The 19,822-nt window shown below is 41.0% G+C and overlaps 2 protein-coding genes across 6 annotated transcripts in view; both read left to right on the top strand.

The window, feature by feature from the left end:
* SLC22A15 (solute carrier family 22 member 15) overlaps positions 1-19,822 on the top strand; it is a 123,709-nt gene that overhangs the window by 50,109 nt on the left and 53,778 nt on the right. For all 5 annotated transcript variants that reach the window (XR_001496419.3, NM_001193093.1, XM_059883551.1 and 2 more), the window contains exons 3-6: positions 5,065-5,197; positions 5,836-6,000; positions 14,665-14,794; positions 19,557-19,772. Coding sequence is in view for 4 of the 5 variants with exons in the window: in NM_001193093.1 (NP_001180022.1) it covers positions 5,065-5,197; positions 5,836-6,000; positions 14,665-14,794; positions 19,557-19,772 (644 nt within the window). In the remaining variant the exon portion in view is untranslated. The remainder of the gene's footprint in view (positions 1-5,064; positions 5,198-5,835; positions 6,001-14,664; positions 14,795-19,556; positions 19,773-19,822) is intronic.
* Positions 641-3,930, top strand: LOC101905053 (baculoviral IAP repeat-containing protein 2-like). Its single transcript, XM_059885026.1, is given in 1 exon segment — positions 641-3,930. A coding segment is annotated over 1 exon segment (1,809 nt). The 5' UTR covers positions 641-2,013; the 3' UTR covers positions 3,823-3,930.

The following is a 19,822-nucleotide window of genomic DNA, read 5'->3' as shown; positions in this document are numbered from 1 at the left end:
CTCAACTGCCCTCCCAGTACCAGCACAAGTTCAGTGACCTGGAAGCTCTCCAAACCACATCTTTTTGGATTTTTTGGCAGCTTCATTATGAAGGCATGATTGATTAAGCCTTTGGCCATTGGCAGTTGATTCAACCTCCAATCGCTCTCCCCTGCCCAGAGGCCTGGAGGGAGGGGCTGAAAGTTCCAACCCTCTTTACATGGTTGGCTCCCCTGACAACCAGCCCCTATCTATGAGGCTTTCCAAAAGCCACCTCATTAACATAATAAGCTCGGTGTGATTGAAAGGGGCTTGTTACAAATGATAAAAGACACCTGTTTTAGCTTTATTGCTCTGAAGCTTTTTCAGGAACTGGAAAAATAAATCTTATAAAAAAATATACCCCCTGAGGGGAGAGTTAGGGAGTTTGGAATGGACGTGTACACACTGCTATATTTAAAACGGGTAACCAACAGGAACCTACTGTACAGCATGTGGAGCTCTGTTCAGTGTTACGTGACAGCCTGGAGGGGAGGGGAGAATAGGTATGTGTACATGTGTGACTGAGTCCCTTTGCTGTTCACTTGAAATTGACACAACATTGTTAATTGGCTCTACCCCAAAATCATATAAAAAGTTTTTTTTTTTTAAAGATAGCCCTGTCGGCGTGGGCCTCGCGCGGGCGGGGAGCCTGTGGCGCGCTGGAGCCCAGCCACCCGGCCGCCCCCTTCTGCCGGCGTCGCGTTCAAGGGTCTGAGGAGGCTCCGGGCGGCTGAGCAGTTTCCGCGTCTGCTGCGCCGGCCCCGCGATTTACAGCCCTGAAGAATCTACTTTTTTCCCCTCATTTTTTCCCCTGCAGTAATAAATCCCATTATGGACACCCAGAAACTTTATAAAGGGATATCGTTTGAATTCTGCGGAGTGTAATTTTGTGTATGACTTATACTTTTAAAATATGAAGGGTTTTCAGAAACAAGGCTAGTAGACTTAATTACTGGCATATTATGCATAAGCAGTGTTGGTGATAAGATCTTGTTAGGCATTTGTGATAATACTAGAACAGTCAAGCTGTATCTTGATAAACTTGATTTACCTTTAAATACAAAATGGGTGATATTGTAGATGCATGATTCTTAAATGAAAGACAAGTTATGTAAAAAGGTTCTGCTGTAGAAACTTTATGGTTAACTAGTTTATGGAGGCAATACCTTCAGTTGACCAAATATTATAAAGTGGTATGCAAAGTTAGGAAGAAAGACAACATAATGATGCTGCAGGAAATGAAAACAAATATAGACAGTATTAACAAAGATGAGTTAGTGGCTTGTGAGTTTTAACATCATACACAGTATAACAGATACAGGTTCAACAATGCTTGTAGGTGTTGACATCCTCCAAAATTGTTAACTGAAGCTACTTTAACTTTCTTAAGTAAATACTATGATGATAAGCTATGTGAAATTAGCCTTTAGATAATGTGACCATATGAAGACTTATTGTTTACTAGAATAAAAGATTTTTTTTATAAAAAATATATTAAGAGTGCTTGGAGGGAAAAAAGTCTGCATATAGTTTTTTTTCTCTTATAGGATGGCCATTAATTGGCTTGATATCCAGGCTATGTGATTTGTAACCAAAAGCAAATTAAAGGCATAAGTATTGTGTCTTTGTTTAGAATTTTGGGAATATAAACTTCCTTGAAAAATCAAGGAGTGTTAAACATATTTTCAAAAGTGTCTCAACTTCTTTCAGTCTGCTTAGTATTATACCAAATAGTGAACAGAGATAGTACTTGAGTTAATATAGTCCTAAAGAGTATTAAATAGTATTTTGATAATATAGGAGATAGAGTCATCCTGCCTGAGTGTAAATTCAGATGTAAATCCAGTAAAGAAGGTGTAGTGAATTTTATGTAAGTAGGAGCCTATCATTTGATTCTTTTTTAATGGTGAAAAAAAAAAAAAACTAATGTGAAGAGAAGAAAAATTTCATGTAAAGGATTTTTGCTGTCAAAAAGTAAAAATCAAGAGTGTGATGGAAGACAGCACAGTCTTGTCAAATTGGACGATTGGCAACAAACAAAAAATGACATACGACTTTTCATGTGAGCTCTACCGAATGTCTACATATTCAACTTTCCCCGCCGGTGTTCCTGTCTCAGAAAGGAGTCTTGCTCGTGCTGGTTTTTATTACACTGGTGTGAATGACAAGGTCAAATGCTTCTGTTGTGGCCTGATGCTGGATAACTGGAAACAAGGAGACAATCCTATTGAGAAGCATAAACAACTGTATCCGAGCTGTAGCTTTATTCAGAATCTAGTTTCTGTTACTAGTCTGGAATCTACTTCTAAGAATGCTTCTTCTCCAATGAGAAACAGTTTTACGCACTCATTATCACCCACTTTGGAACATGGTAGATCATTCAGTGGTTCTTATTCCAACCTTTCACCAAACCCTATTAATTCTTGAGCAGTCGAAGACTTTTCCCCATTGAGGACTAACCCCTACAGTTATGCCATGAGTACTGAAGAAGCGAGATTTCTTACTTATCAAATGTGGCCATTAACCTTTCTGTCACCATCAGAATTGGCAAGAGCTGGCTTTTATTATATAGGACCTGGAGACAGGGTAGCCTGCTTTGCCTGTGGTGGGACGCTAAATAACTGGGAACCAAAGGATGATGCCATGTTAGAACACCAGAAACATTTTCCCAGCTGTCCATTTTTGGAAAATTCTCTGGAAACGCTGAGGTTCAGCATTTCAAATTTGAGTATGCAGACACATGCAGCTCGCCTGAGAACATTTATGTACTGGCCATCTACTGTATCAGTTCAGCCCGAGCAGCTTGCAAGTGCTGGTTTCTATTATGTAGGTCGCAACGACGATGTCAAGTGCTTTTGTTGTGATGGTGGCTTAAGGTGTTGGGAATCTGGAGATGACCCATGGGTAGAACACGCCAAATGGTTTCCAAGGTGTGAGTTCTTGATACGAATGAAAGGGCAGGAGTTTGTTAGTGAGGTTCAAGCCAGATATCCTCATCTTCTTGAACAGCTCTTGTCAACTGCAAATACTTCTGGAGATGAAAATGCTGATCCACCAATTGTTCATTTTGGACCTGGAGAAAGTTCTTCAGATGATGCAGTCATGATGAATACACCTGTGGTTAAAGCTGCCTTGGAAATGGGCTTTAGTAGAAGCCTGGTAAAGCGGACAGTTCAGAGTAAAATCCTAACAACTGGAGAGAATTACAAAACAGTTAATGATATTGTGTCAGCACTTCTTAATGCTGAAGATGAGAAAAGAGAAGAAGAAAAGGAGGAAGAGAAGGAAAGACAAACTGAAGAAACAGCATCAGATAATTTGTCATTACTTCGGAGGAATAGAATGGCTCTCTTTCAACAGTTGACGTGTGTGCTTCCTATCCTGGATAATCTTTTAAAGGCCAATGTAATTAATAAACAGGAGCATGATATTATTAAGCAAAAAACACAGATACCTTTACAAGCAAGAGAACTGATTGATACCGTTTTAGTTAAAGGAAATAGTGCTGCCAACATCTTCAAAAACTGTCTTAAGGAAATTGACCCTACATTATATAAGAACTTGTTTGTGGAAAAGAATATGAAGTATATTCCAACAGATGTTTCAGGTCTGTCCCTGGAAGAGCAGTTGAGAAGGCTGCAAGAAGAAAGAACTTGTAAAGTGTGTATGGACAAAGAAGTTTCTATTGTATTCATTCCTTGTGGTCATCTGGTAGTATGCCAGGAATGTGCCCCTTCTCTAAGAAAATGCCCTATTTGCAGAGGTATAATTAAGGGTACTGTTCGTACATTTCTCTCATAAAAGAAAAATAAGCTGTATGTTAGCTTATGTATAAAAATCTTTAAAATATTGTCTGAAGTTGTTTGAAGTAAAAAAAGAATTACTGACTCCTTAAAAAAAAAAAAAAAAGATAGCCCTGTAATTCTTACATAGGAAATTACAAGGGCTTCAAGAGCTATGTTATAGGAACAATGGTTAAAAACCAAATATATATTTCTTATTATAAATTGCAGTGTCACACTCATAAATGTAATCACACAATATTTTTTCTTTTTCTCTGTTTGTTTCACTTAGCATAAAGTCAGAGTTCATCCATGTTGTAGCTTGCTAGAATTTCATTCCTTTTTAAGGCTGTATAATATTCCATTGGATGTATATACCACATTTTGTTTATCCGTTCATCTGTGAATGAACATTAGGGTTCATTCCACCTTTTGGGTGTTGTAACTAATGCTGCTATGAACCTTAGCACACAAATACCTGTTTGAATCCCTGCTTTCAGTTCTTTTGTATTGTATACTCAGAAGTGGAATCACTGTATCATATGGTTTGTTTTTATTTAATTGCCAAGTCATGTCCAACTCTTTGCGACTCTGTGGACTCCACCAGTCTCCTCTGCCCATGGGATTTCCCAGGTAAGAATACTAGAGTGTGTTACCGGTTCCTCCTCTGGGGAATCTTTCTGACCTAGGGATCAAACTCAAGTCTTCTGCATTGCAGGATTCTTTAGCAGTGAGCCACCTGGGAAGCCCAATCATATTGTTATTGTATAGATCATTTTTCAAGGAAAATACTCAAGGGATTTAAAGCCCGTTAATTTATTGGAGAAAAGGACCTTTCGTTTTTGGCCTCATATATGTCATATAGTATGTTAGGTGTCAGAGAAATGGAAACTAATGGCATACAGCTCTTCCTGTATTCAGGGACTAAAAATACAGGGACTTGGAGTGAGGACATAGTCAACAGACGGGTAAGTAATTAGCTATTACATACTGTACTGTGTTCAGTGCTGTAACAGCACGTTTATAGACTACTGTGGGAGCAGATTACAATGACAATTTCTGGGGTTTCTGAAGACAGAATCTCCTTGGGTGTTGTCCTGGATGGATGTTCTGTTGAATTCTGGTGAATAGTGGTAATGCAGTGGAGAAATTCTAGTATACAAGTTTTTGTTGTACATTTGCTTTTTTAAAATAGCTAACTCCATCCATCTGTCTTTTCTGTGACTTAAACGTCTCCCCTTTGTTTTTTTTCTTCCTCTAGTGGTTTTTAATTGCCAACAGATCTTACAAAGTGAGTGCAGCAAGCTCTTTTTTCTTCAGTGGTGTGTTTGTGGGAGTTATCACTTTTGGTCAACTCTCTGATCGCTTCGGAAGGAAAAAAGTCTATCTCACAGGTAATCTGTTAGTGTTCATGAACTGAATAAGAGAAGTTATTTTCCTAAGGTTCCCAGAGAAATAGTAAGGAGACCATTTTCTTAAGTTTCTCAGGGAATTGCTGTGTGGACCCAGAACTGATTTTTATTTCACTGGTGAGAAGCCAGGTGCTTCTGGCCAAGCATTTTAAAGCACACCTGAGAAAGGCCAGGTATCTGCATTATAAGCATTTCCTAGTGGTGCCTTCTGCAAGCTGTGGGTCCCAATTCATGCCATGCTTCTACAGAGAACAAAGATTGAGGCGATTTGCTAGTCCATTTCCTTATATCCATTTCCTTATATCTTGTATGTTGATTCATGCAGATGAGCTCCACAGGACTCAGCATAGTTCACTTGACAAGCTGAGTATGAGCTAGGAATTTTCAATTTTCAGCATTATTGGGAATAGTTGAAAACTGCACATGAGGACAGAAATCAACTTGTAACAAAGAAAACCTCAGTTTTTCTTGATAATCTTTAAGAGGAACTGATTTAAATACAAACCATAGCTTAGAAAATTTAAATTCACAAAGATTTATCTTTACAAATTAACATATATATTGCATTCATCAAGTGTGTTTTGCCTCTGGATTATTGCATACTGTTCTTCTCTTTCTAGGTTTTGCTCTTGACATCTTGTTTGCTATCGCAAATGGCTTTTCCCCCTCATATGAGTTCTTTGCAGTAACTCGCTTCCTGGTGGGCATGATGAATGGAGGGATGTCGCTAGTGGCCTTTGTCCTGCTGAATGAATGTGTGGGCACCGCCTACTGGGCACTCGCAGGTACTGCTTCAATCCAGGCCGACTTGGAGATGGGGAGGGGCTCCAGAGAACTATGTAGGAACCAGCTTAGCCCTCGTGTCTAAAAATGCATCTAGATTTGGGGTGCTCTATCCAAATACTGACTCGATGGACGTGAGTCTCAATGAACTCCAGGAGTTGGTGATGGACAGGGAGGCCTGGCGTGCTGCGATTCATGGGGTCGCAAAGAGTCGGACACGACTGAGCGACTGATCTGATCTGATCTGATCCAGATACTAGATTTGCTTTCTTTCTGGATTTTTTTTTTTTTTAATTTTTTGACCATATGGGCTCTTAGTTCCCTGAGCAGGGATCCAACCTGCATTCCCTGCCTTGGAAGCATAGTTGTCATCATGGGACTGCCAGGGAAATCCCTAGATTTCCTTTCCTGAGTTCTGTGTGGCCTTGAATGAGTCATTAGTATTTTATTTTATTCCCCTATTGATAGTCTCCCCTGGGGCCTACAGATGGTGACCTTTTCCCTATACTCACAGATTGCCTGAAGATATTTGTTAACTGCTTTTTACCATAAAGTGAAAACTAGTGCAGAGGAAATACTAGAAACTCCTGTTTCAGTGCCTTGGTATTGTATTTTATTAAATCTTTGTCTCATAGGCCTTTTTACTGTTCTCTTCAAATCAGCAGGTAGTACTCTTGTAGTATTTCTTTAGTGATGTTTAAGTTTCCAAATGGAGGCCATGTTCTGTATTACTTTTAACCATCCCATCATCTTCTCAAGAACTATCAATGATTTTAAAAGCATCCTTGACTTAATGTCTTGGGAGGGTGATTGCACTAAGATTCTACTTTGTGGACTATAGGTTTGCAGTGAGAACTTTGTTTTGCTTTCCATTCATTTAAATGTTATTGAGTACTATAGATGTTCTTATACTAATATGGGAACAAGTTGATTGTGCAACTGTAGAAATGAGTCTACATGAGGATGTAGGTGATAGAATGCCAGCTGTCATTTGCTGAGCATCTGTTATATACCAGGAACCAAGCTCTGCATCTGGCCAATGCCTCTAATATTCCCAGAACCTACAAGTTAAGAATTTCTACCTTCATTTTACAAATGAGGACACTTCACTGCTGAAAATGTTGCAGGAAGGGGAGCCCTTCTAGAACCTGAGAATGGGCTCTTGTCTAACACTCAGAAGTGAATTGTCAGAGGAGACACCCATGCTGACAAAGCAAGAGACTTTATTGGGAAGGAGCGCCTGGGTGTAGAGCAGCAACGTAAGGGAACCCAGGAGAGCTGCTCTACCACGTGGCTCTACCACGTGGTTTTATGGTGATAGGATTAGTTTCTGGGTAGTCTTTGGCCAGTCATTCTGACTCAGGGTGCTTCCTAGTGGCATAAGTGTTGCTTAGCCAAGATGGATGCCAGTGAGAAGAATTCTGGGAGGTCGTCGGACACAAGGTGTCTCCTTTTGACCTTTCCCAAACTCTTTTGGTTGGTGGTGGCTTGTTAGTTCCGGGTTCCTTACTAGGACCTCCTGTCATAAAATACTGCAAATGGTTACTGGTGCCTGGCTGGAGTGGGTGGTTTCAGTCAATATGTTCCACATAACAAAAGGAGAGGTTGTGTGCCTGTTTTCACACAGCTCATGACTGTCAGGGCGAGGATGATGCCAGGCCCATGTCATCCCACTTTTCCCTGAGGACTCCCCTCTTGTATCTTCCATTTATTGTTGTTCAGTCACTCAGTCACGTCCGACTCTTGCAATCCCATGGATGCAGCATGCCAGGCTTCCCTGTCCTTCACCATCTCCCAGAGTTTGCTCAAACTCGTGTCCCTTGAGTCTGTGATGCCATCCAAGCATCTCATCATCTGTCACCGCCTTCTCCTCCTGCCTTCAGTCTTTCCCAGTATCAGGATCTTTTCTAATGAGTTGGCTTTTCACATCAGGTGGCCAAAGTATTAGAGCTTTAGCTTCACCATTAATCCTTCCAATTAATATTCAGGGTGGATTTCCTTCAGCACTGACTGGTTTGATTTCCTTGCAGTCCAAGGGACTCTCAGGAGTCTTCTCCAACACCACAGTTCAAAAGCATCAGTTCTTCAGCACTCAGCCTTCTTTATGATCCAGCTCTCACATCCGTACATGACTACTAGAAAAATCATAGCTTTGACTTTATAGATCTTTGTCAGCAAAGTAATGTCTCTGCCTTTTAATATGCTGTCTGGTTTGTCATAGCCTTTCTTCCAAGAAGCAAGCATCTTTTAATTTCATGGCTGCAGTCACCGTTCTCAATGATTTTGGAGCCCCAAAAATAAAAGCTGTCACTGTTTCCATTGTTTCCCCATTTATCTGCCATGAAGTGATGGGATCTTAGTTTTTTGAATGTTTAGTTTTAGGCCAGCTTTTCCACTCTCCTCTTTCACCTTCATCAAGCGGTGCTTTAGTTCTTCTTTGCTTTCTGCCATGAGGGTGTTGTCATGGGTCACCTCATATGAATACTGATGGCTTGGCCCTTTTTTGTCACTGGTCGTGTCTTTGGAGTTAGTAAAGGCTAATGTATTGAATTGGAAGACAGAGGCAAAATAAGCTCTGCTGTATTATGTCCACCGAACTGCTGTCCAAGCTGAAGGACACAGAGGGTTGAACAAGTTAGAACTAGACTGGGGAGGAGGAGACACCAGCTCCATCCTCGCAGGACAGGCTTCTTACCTGCTTCTTACACATCATGCTTCATAATTCACTTTGTCTATATTAGCTTTCAGCAAAGCCATTAGAGGTGGGCTTTTTTTTTTTTTCCCCTAGCTCAAGTCCTAAGTTAGGATCAGTGAGAAAACATCCTTTGAGTCTTCAGTTTGCATTGAGACTGTTAAAGTCATTTTTGCAAGTAGTGGGTTCAGACTTGCTGGGACTTTGCCAGAAATGAGTGATGATGGTGTTCATGACCACTCACATTATCCAGGGGAAGACACAAAAGCACCCTCTCCTGGGGTTTTCGTTTCCCTGAGTCCAAAATCTTGCTCATACAAAGCATCATGAGTACGTGTTCTTCATCTTCCTGGCACATTGGTCTATTAAAATATTCACATTTGCCTCTAGTTGTTCCATGAAGAAGATGCTTTCTTACAAAACATGTATACTTCCCCCACCCTACCAAGTTCTCTAGGATGATTCCTGTCCCGTTGCCTACCTTCAGCAAAAAGAAAGACCTCTTGGTCTCTTGCTCCCTTTCCAGTTGCCGGAAGCCAGTGAAAAGATTTCTGTTAAAGTGCTTTCACCTTCCGTTCTTGTCCTTGAGGCTGAGTTAAAGTAAGACTATTAAAATTTTTATAGCAAAGGGAAAAGGAAGAAAGGGGAAAAAACTGCAACAGTGGTACCAGATGGTTGCCAAATTCAATGTGAAATTCAGAAGGAGCTTGAGAGAGTTCCCAGAAGGCCAGTGCACTTGACCTGCACCCAGGACAGAAATAAGTTTCTGCTGCCCCTAAAACTCTTTTGCGAGGAGTTTCCTCCTTCTCTCTCCCATGAGCAGTCTTCCCCCAAAGTTTTGTCCTTCACCTTTCTTTCCAGGCTGTTCTCTCCAGCACAATTAAAAAAAAAAACACCTTTTTATTTTGTTTTGAGGTATAGCTGATGAACAACGTTGTGATAATTTCAAGTGAACAGGGAAGAGTCTCAGCCATACATATACATGTGTCCGTTCTCCCCCAAACTCCCCTCCCATCTAGGCTGCCACATAGCATTGAGCAGCTTTCCGTATGCTATACAGTACATCCTTGTTGGTTTTCTGTTTTAAATGTAGCAGTGTGTACTTGTCCATCCCAAACTCCCTAACTATCCCTTCCCCCACAGCAGTCACACATTTGTTCTGTAAGTCTATGAGTCTATGTTTTGTAAGTAAATACATTTGTATCGTTTCTTTTTAGATTCCACATATAAGGGATGTCATGTGATATTTCTCCTCTATCTGACTCCAGTCAGTATGACACTCTCTAGGTCCATCCATGCTGCTCTCCAGCATGATTTTATGTACTCCTATAATGTCAGATATGCTCAGAACTGAAAGAAATTGAGGGGAAAAACCTAAATGATTTGCAATAGGGGATTCATTGGAGGAATCCAATGGACAGAGGAGCATGGCAGGCTATACAGTCCATGGGTTGCAAAGAGTCGGACATTACTAAAGCGTCTTAGCACGGCTCGGCACCCTGATTGTTTAGCAGTAAAAAAAAAAATTTGTTTTGAAGAATTGTGCATGATTACAAATAATATTTGCAGTATGTATAAAATACTATATAAAGTACATATAACAAAGTATAAGTGCAAACTGAAAACATCCACTTTTAACCAGTTGCAGTGTAGTGCTTAACAAGAATAAGTAAAATTGATTGAAAATTTTTGAGAGTAGAAAAGGTAAAATACTAAAGCTATGAAAAATGTCATATTAGTATATTTGTTTTTAATTTTCTTATATAAATACCTTATATCAAAAGTTATTGATGTTCATTGTAAAAAAAAAAAATCAAGAAACATATAGAAGTGAAACATAAAGAACACATATAGTCCTGCTCACCCAAAGACCACAATTGTAAACAGATTGCTGTGTGTCCTTCCAGAGCTTCTCCTTTGCATATCTGTTCTGCAACATGCATTTATTAAACAGACCTGGTCATGTACCAGACACACCGATTTTTAAAAAACTTTTCATGGGAATATAGTTGATTTACAACGTTGTGTTAGTTTTAGGTGGACAGCAAGTCAAGCAGTTATATATACTCATGAGGCCACTCTTTTTTTAGGTTCTTTTCCCATATAGGCCATTACAGAGTACGGAGTAAAGTTCCCGGTGCTGTTCAGTAGGTCCTTGTTGGTCATCTGTTTTGTATATTGTAGTATGTATATGTCAATCCCAATCTCTTAAGTTGGCCTTTTCCGTTTATTATTTTCTTATTGGAATATAATTGCTTTACGATGTTGTGTTAGTTTCTGTTATACAACTGAGTCAGCTGTATGTATACATATGTCCCCTCCCTCCCACTGCTCCCCATCCCGGCTCTCTAGGTCATCACAGAGCACCCAGTAGAGCTCCCTGTGCTATACAGCAGCTTCCCACTAGCTGTCTATTTTACACGTGGTAGGTATATATGTTAATGCTATCCAGATACTACTTTTATAGACAGACACTTGGGATAAAAGAGTGAACACGCCAGGCCTGGGTGGGGGAAGGTCCTTGCTCTTACAGAACTTATGTTTTAGTCAGGAGAGGCATAATCAATGTGAAGTAATTTCTGAAAACTTTAAGTGCAGTGAAGAAAATTAAACAGGATAATAGAGTAGGCAGTAAGTGCAGGGGACAGTTACATTAAATAGGATAGTTAGAGGAAACTTTGATGTAGGTATTTAATCAAAGATGTGAATGAAGCAAAAGACCTAGGGGGTATGATTTTCTGAGCAAACATTCCAGTCAGATGGAGTGGCAAGAACCAGGCCCCTGAGGGCAGGAATGAGCTTCTCAGAGCACCTGAAAAGATGCAGTGTGGAAAGGCAGGAGGAGGCTGGGCTGAGATCAGGCTGGAGGGGCTGAGTGATGTAGCGTAATGGGCCAAATTAGGGATTTTTTTTTTTTTTAACTCAAAATGCAATGAGTAGCCAGTGACTGAATTAAAGAGAGGAGCCATAGAATTTTACATAGAGAAAGATTACTCTGGTAGGTGTATGCAGGCTGGATCTTAGAGAAGCAAGAGTAGAATTTGAGGGGCCATTCAGGAGGCTGGTGTGGTTACCCCTGTGGAATCCGCAGATGTTTTGTACCAGGTGGGAGTAGTGAAAGAGGAGGAAAGTGCATACATGGTGACCTGCTAAAGAATCAGCAGAGAAGGCAAGAGAAAAAGGGACCAAGGGGGCTTCACGGCCTTCTGCTTGAAAGCTGGATGGATCATTGGTGCTGCTTAAAAAAATAAAGTCATCACTGTACATTATCTTCTCACCTGCTGAAATTTGACTTTTGCTAGTGCAAACTGACCAGGGGTTGCAGACTTGAAATTAATTAAAAGTAAGCAGAAAAGAAATCTGAAAAATAGATGTAAATAACCAAAGACCATGGGCGCGTGTGTGTGTGCTCAGTTGTGTCTGACTCTTTGTGATGCCGTGGACTCTGCCAGGCTTCTCTGTCCATGGGATTTCCCAGGCAAGAAAACAGGAGTAGGTTCCATCCCGACACAGGGATGGAACCCGAGTCTCCTGAGTCTCTTGCATTGGCAGGCAGATTCTTTACCACTGTGCCACCTGGATAGGCCCATAAACAGCTACAAAACCACCTATGGCATTCCAGAGTTACAAAATGCAGAAGTGGTGATTTGAAATGTTCATTTTTTTTTAATTAAATTTTTCAAATAGCCTAGAGCCTTACCACATCTTTATCTCCTCGCCTTATTCCTGTTGTCATTTCCGGGCATATGTGTGCAACTTCTGGCTGGGTATCACATGCAGATGTCTGTTGACCCCTCAAATTAAAGGTATTGCTTTCTTTCACCTAAAATCTACATCCTTTTCTGGGACTTCTATCTATAGCCATGTCATCATGGTATTTAAGTCATGAAACTAGAACCTTTGAATCCTTTTCCTCCTGTATACCATATCCAGCTGATACCAGGTCTTTCTGTGACAGAGATTCAACTGTGATGAGCTTAGATGCAAAGGGAAATCTTTCGGTTAACACACCCAAACCAAGAAGAGCCAGGCCTTGGCAATGCGTAGAACCAGGAAGTTAGGTGCATCTCATTTCTGTTTTCCGTTGTCTCTGAGAAACTTCCCCTGCTCAGTCAGGGATGAGGCCCAGCAGGTCATTGGTTTCACTGCCAAGTTCAGTATTTGAAAATCCTGAAATAGTGGTAGGAACTCTGATTGTCCCAGCTGGGGTCACCACGGTGGAACCACGATTGACGTCTCCCCCTTGAACCACAGGGATGAAATATAGGGAGGTCATCTTTCCAAAAAAAAGGAAAGGATTCTCGGAGTTAGAAAGGAGTGCTAAGTAGGCAACGCTTTATAACAGACACTCACCAGAGGAGGCTTCCAGATCGCATTTTTGGGGACGTTAATTGATATAAAGGGCTATGCCCTTTTTACAGTAGGACCGTATAGCTAACATTTGTACAGCATGCATTATTTCATTTGAAACTAATGACTCTACTTTTTGAGGTTTGTATTATTATTTCTCTTTCATTTATGAGAAAACAGAGACTCAGATATTTAGGGATTTTCCCAAAGTCATATGGCAGTGTAGAGAAGAACTGGGGTCTGAACTTGGTTCCGCTGAAATGGCCTCATCCTGTGGTCCTTTGTCTTTTTGCTACGTTGTCAGTGGATACCGAGTACTCGGAACTGTTCTGAGCAGTGACAGAAAGCCTTGTTCTTGGAAACCAGGTGCTATTTGGTGCCCTGTAATGAATCTGTAATAGCTATTGATTATCTAAGTTTCTAGGGAAATCACAGGGAATGGAAATCCCATTCCCTTACTTAGCAGACCGCATGCCCTGACTGGTTTTCTGTTCATGCTGAACTTACTGTCACATTAGCCTTCCCTTCTGCATCCCCTTTTCCTCACTAGGGCAGACAGCAAACAAGTCATTGTGTTTTGTTGTAGGCTGATAATCTGTGGACAAGAATAAGAGAAATGTTTGTCTTGCAGGATTGTTGTAGAAAATTCCTGTAACAAAGTCGTGTTGCTGTGGGGTGCCCACAGGAGCCGGCCTTTCCCTAGAAGGGTGACAGGGGACAGGAGCGGTACCGAGTGCAGGCTGTCCAGTCAGACCGGGGGACAGCACCTCCTGGTGGGGCCCCTACAGCCCCATGTCTTAGACCGCAGCACCTAACTTTCTCTGAGCTATTTCCTCCGTCTCTAGATAGCTGATAGTGGTACCGGCTTTATGGGACAATGTTTATAAAGTCTAAATCTCAACCAATAGTAGCTGTTATATAAATAAATAGTGATGGATGCTCTCTACTACTAATAGTAGCAGTTACAGAAAGCATGTCAGAGGCGCAGAGTTTGCAAGTATACTGGGCAGCACGGTGGGTTTGTACTCATTTGTTATTTATTTAAAAATCATAAGATCTTAACAACCCGTGGTTGATGTTTTTACTGTCAGTGTGCTGACAAAAATTCATGCTTTGTGGAACTTACATTCTACTTGGAAGAGAAAGACAAGAAACAAATGTAAAATGTCATGTGTCTGGTGGTGATAAATGGGGAAGGACCATATGAGAACTGGGGAGTAGGCTGTGACTCAAGGATTTCAGGGACAGCCACTGTGAAGGAGATGCAGGCCCACCACTGCCATAGTCTCGTGACCTAAAAACCTCCCACCACACAGCAAGCAGTATTTCCAGGCCTCAGCCACAAGTTCAGGCAGATGTCAGTGCAACATCAATGAGAAAGCACTTGGGCAGCCCTTAAAATTTATCTTGACCACATGCGGTTTGTATTTTTCATCTGTCCTTCCTTCTTTCCCACTGATCTCCTGGCCTCTCTTCTGGTTTTATCATCTGATCCTTGATGATATCTGTGTAGGTTTTTCTTTCTGCTGACGTCTCAGAAAGAAAGGATTGGTTCCTTGACCTGGGTTGGAATGGGGTTGCAGATGGTTCTTTCTCCAGTAACAAGTCTCTTTTCCTGAATTAGGGTCAATTGGTGGCCTCTTCTTCGCAGTTGGCATCGCCCAATATGCCCTGTTGGGATACTTCATCCGTTCCTGGAGGACCCTAGCCATACTGGTTAACCTGCAGGGAACCGTGGTCTTTCTCTTATCTTTGTAAGTAGTTTTTCCTCTTAGACTTTTAATTTAATAAGCAGAAGGAATGTCTTAAGAGGATGCGGGTCAATGAGCAGCGTTATTCCCTTTCAGGAGTTTGCCTGAACTGACTTTGGTGAAGAACTAAATTCCGCAAGCGCTCCAATGCTTGGCAGCTCCTGGGAAGAGAGATGCTTAATTAATTCAGAATGCAGGTATCCCTTGTTTAAAGTAACCTCTCAACCTCTGCATTTTAACCTTCAAATTCTCAAGGGAGGGTACTAGTTTCTTTTTTAACCTAATGCCTTAAGCTTAAAAATCTTCAGGCTGGATCAGATCCTGTGCTAGGGGTGTGACCGAAGTATGATATTATAGACCAGTCTATGCATATTGAATGTATAGTGATACCTCCTCATTCCACAGATGACTGTCATCTCAGGGCCTCTACAGGTGGACATGGGAAGATGCTCAGATATGGGAGAAATCCTTAGAGTGCATGGATTCAAAGCAGTACAAGGATGATGCCCTGGTCAAGGCAAGATACCACACCATGCTCCTCTTAAGGCTGTAAGATGAGCCACCAACTTAGGCCTGTTTCTCCAGAAGTTTGACTGTGCTTATGAAAGGTTTTCTCCCTTTAGATATCAGACCTTTAATCCAAAACATCAAAATCTTTTGGATAAATAAAACTTTCAGCCAGCGGCACCAGCTTTCTTCTGTGCTGTAAAGTGAGATACCTGTAATAGAATTTTCATTGAGGCAGCAATTCGATTTAGTAATTCTTTATATAAGTTCTACTAATTGAGATTTGGTGGGGATTGAGCTGAAATCTGTTTTCATTCTCTCTTTGAAATCAAGAGAATTGTTAAGTGCAAAAACGAATATAATAGAAATAGTTAACCTATATTTATTGATGTTGTTCTTTAGTCTCTAAGTCATATCTGATTCTTTTGCAACCTCATGGACTGTAGCCCAGCAGGCTTCTCTGTCCATGGGATTTCTCAGGCAAGAATGCTGGAGTGGGTTGCCATTTCCTTCTCCAGGGAATCTTCCCTACCCAGGGATCGAACCCATGTCTCCTGCTTAGCAGGCAGATTCTTTACCACTGAGCCTCCAGGGAAGCCCCCAACCTATATTAGAAAGGTAAAATTTATGAAATGCATTCAGTTATGTGAACTAGAGTGAGATAATTTTATTAGAAAGGACAACTAGCCTTATTTTATTACACTGTATATTGTAAATTTTGGGGAAAAAATGTATTCCTTGAATTAATAAGCATTCTTGTTCATATTAGTAAATAAATGAATTTATTTTTAAACATTTAATAAACTGCCTACTTCATAGAGCTTTCCAGGTGGCACAGTTGGTAAAGAATCTGCCTGCCAATGCAGGAGACGCAAACACCATGGGGTCTCAAAGAGTCAAGCACGACTGAGTGATTGAGCATGCAGGCATACTTTTTAATCCAGGCTGGTTCTCATCCCTCCTTCAATAGTAGAGTGACTTCACTGCTTGATCCGAGGCATTCTTTGAGTTTTCAGAATGTATATTCTGTTTGTTACCGCTTAGTAGTCGGTGGGGACTTTGACTTGATGAGAGATTAATTCTGGTCGTGAAAAATGGGAAACGGAAGAAAGGACGTAAAATCACTCTATACCATCAAGCCTGGAAAGTAAGGTTTGCTGCAGTCAGCCTCCAGTTTATCCCCTACCCCATCTTGTGTTCCCATCAGCATACTAGGCTGCTCACTGTTCCGGTTTACCCCTTAGGCTGGTCTGCCCTGGTGCCTCCCACTCAGTGCTATGGCCAGCACCTTCAGTGCCCTTCTCGCTATTTCTCTTATTTATTAGTAGCCTTCCCAGTTTGCTTAAAAGCCACCCGCTCCAAGCTTTTCCTGGTCAGATACCAATCATTCACTTTCTTGTCTGAATTCTGCAGTACTTACTTGGCGCCCTTCCAGTGGTCCCTTACTTCTGCCTCACACGGAGCCTAACCTCTATAAAACGAGCTCTGAACAGCCCCAGCTCTTTGCTCAGCTGCATTTCCCAGCACCAAAGCCCGGGGTCCTTCCATAGACCAGATGCCTCCTGTCCATTGGACAGATGTTGGCACAAAAACCTTTAGAATTAGCCTTCATTAACCATCAGCAACATCAGAAACAGTCATGTCATTTTAGAGACATACCTTTTTTGTTTTACTAGAGACCTTGTTACTTAGCTCGAAAATTCCTCGTTTTTACAATACTTGAATTAGAACAGTTTTATTTTAGAAATCAGTGCCCCCTTAATTTAAAAAGGGCACCTTGAAAGAAATACACAGGACATTTTCAAGCAGAGGCCTCAGTGTTAAATTAGCAATATAGCTTCTAAAAGTGATCAGGACACTGTGTAGAGGGCAGCATATTCAAGGGCCTCCTTTTCCTTTTAGAAACATGCCCTGCTGTTTTGTGGAAATAATGAGCTCACATTAGAACTCATATTCCTAAAACTGTCCATTGGCAACTGGGTGGGGCTTTGTTATTGAGAAGCTTATCGGCTTCTCAAAATGTGGAGAAATATCAGGTCCTATGTTTAAATCATCCAGATAAATCCAAGTAGAAATAATTTTATTAACACAGAGTCAAATTTCTAAAACCTGAGTATCTCTCAAATACCATCTTTAAACATGATTTACAAAGTTTTAAAAGTGACTTTATTGCTTATAAACAATTCTGAAAACACAGAGAACCTTAATAGGAAGGGGGGAAATAAATTAGTCAAAGATATAATAATAGTGACTGCTAATGTGTTGACTATCTCCTTGTTGGTCCTTTTCCACTCCTCTAGTCCTCCTCAGTTTTAATTTTTACTATAATAGATTTTCTGTTATTTCAGTTATAATTCTATCCCACGTATACTCTCCATATCACCCCACCAGTCTTATGTTCTTTTTATTTGTATTTAGGCTTGATCACCAGAAGGCAATGGCAACCCACTCCAGTACTCTTGCCTGGAAAATCCCATGGACAGAGGAGCCTGGTAGGCTGCCGTCCATGGGGTTGCGAAGAGTCGGACACGACTGAGCGACTTCACTTTCACTTTTCACTTTCATGCATTGGAGAAGGAAATGGCAACCCACTCCAGTGTTCTTGCCTGGAGAATCCTAGGGACAGCGGAGCCTGGTGGGCTGCTGTCTGTGGGGTCGCACAGAGTCGGACACGACTGAAGCGACTTAGTAGTAGTAGTAGTGGTAGGCTTGATCAGATAGTTTTACACTGTACCTCATATATGGCCCTGTGGATAGGACCAGTTGATCAGATGATAATCATCGGCTGGCCTAACTTCCAATCAAATGGCATTTTACTTGATTATTTACTTGTGTATTAGTAACAATAATCAGATAGCAGTGAAAAGGTGAATAAAGGAATTTTTTCAGGAGGTTATAGAAGCCTTTCTTCCTGCTTTTGTTGATAACCAAATGTTGTGCCTGAATAGTCTCTCTCCCTAGCAGAACTCCTGGGAAAATGCCTGCCTTTTTTTGTTTCCATTGTCTCTCCTCTCAGCGCCTATTACATCGCTCATGCAAAATGAAAGCGCTCACATGGTTATTGAGGAACTGGCTCTCCATGAAGTCACAAACTGTGTGGTGTTTGCTGCCCTTCACTCTCCTTACTGAAAGGCAGGGAGAGTTCTAAAAGGCACTTTAAATATCCTTCAATTAAAAACAAGTACATCAAAGAAAAGTAAATGCATACAGGTTTCATTTTACTCAAATAATATCAAACTAGATCAAAAGGTTTGATGCTGTGTTTTATAAACAAGGTGTCCATGTTCCTGCCACCAGTTAGTTTTGAAAGGTCCCCTAAAAATATGCAGAACCGTGAAGAGGAGAAAAGATGCATAATACCTGTCTTGAAACTGATGAAAGAGAGCTGTGGCAACAGAAATGTTCGATACTTTATTGCTATAGTGAGAAACAACTGTTATTTTTTGGAAATGAAAGTTAACCAGAAAATAAGCTTTGTTTCTTGAAGGACTTGGGAGATCAGGAAATATCCTCAGGACATATTAAAGTGAGTGTGTCAGCTGACTGGAAAATATTAAAGCTTTAAAAGCTCTAAAGCTGCTAAAATGTGATCACTTCTTTTTCATTTTTATATGTAGTCTTCAAATAATCTCTACCTTTTAAATAGCATCACTATGTTAAAAACACTTTAAAAATTCTTTTCTGATGTATAATAGAGATTTTAATCTTTGTGAGGCTTTTTCAGAACTTTAAAAACTCTGTATTATGTTTATTAATATTATTCTAACAACACTTGACCATGATTTGGAGTCTCATCTCTGATGCATGTTTTATGAAGAATTACTCAGTATTGTATTACTGTTTATATATTATTTATATGATTTATAAATTATAAATTGCTATTTATATATTAAAATTTGCTGAAAAGTAAATGCATCATGTTGATGCTTAGTAGAAACCAACACAATACTGTAAAGCAATTTTCCTTCAATTAAAAATAAGTAAAAAAAAGTAAACACATAGTCTGCTTTTTTCACTGCAGCTTTGGAAGCATGTTTTTGGTTTCCATTCATAAAAGAGGCCATTATTAATGTTGGCAGCTGTTGACAGCTGCCCTCTGTAGCCCTCTCCCTTCCACTTGTCATTGGGAGAGTCAAGCTTTAACCCTAACATGGAATCGACTTGTGGTCTGGGGACCATGTCCTACGTGGGGGATCTGTCTCCTTCCGGTGCGTATGTACCTGTACGAATATACAGCCTCTGATGACGTCTCTTTCAGATCCATTCCTGAATCCCCTCGTTGGTTATACTCCCAGGGTCGGCTGCTTGAGGCTGAAGCCGCTCTGCGCCTCATCGCCAAGAGGAACCGGCAGCTCAGGTGCAGCTTCTCGCTGGCGCGCCCAGCAGGCGGGAGCTGCGAGGAGGCCGGCAGCGTCCTGGACCTCTTCCGTCGCCGGGTGCTCCTGGGGCACACGCTGACCCTGATGTTCATCTGGTAATTCTCTCTAAGGGCTCTGCTGTGGTCCGCAACCCAGGTTACTGATA

The sequence above is a fragment of the Bos taurus genome, chromosome 3, assembly GCF_002263795.3.
Source record: "Bos taurus isolate L1 Dominette 01449 registration number 42190680 breed Hereford chromosome 3, ARS-UCD2.0, whole genome shotgun sequence".
In the NCBI taxonomy this organism is placed as follows: Eukaryota; Metazoa; Chordata; class Mammalia; order Artiodactyla; family Bovidae; genus Bos; species Bos taurus.
This window is presented reverse-complemented; position numbering and strand designations above follow the sequence as displayed.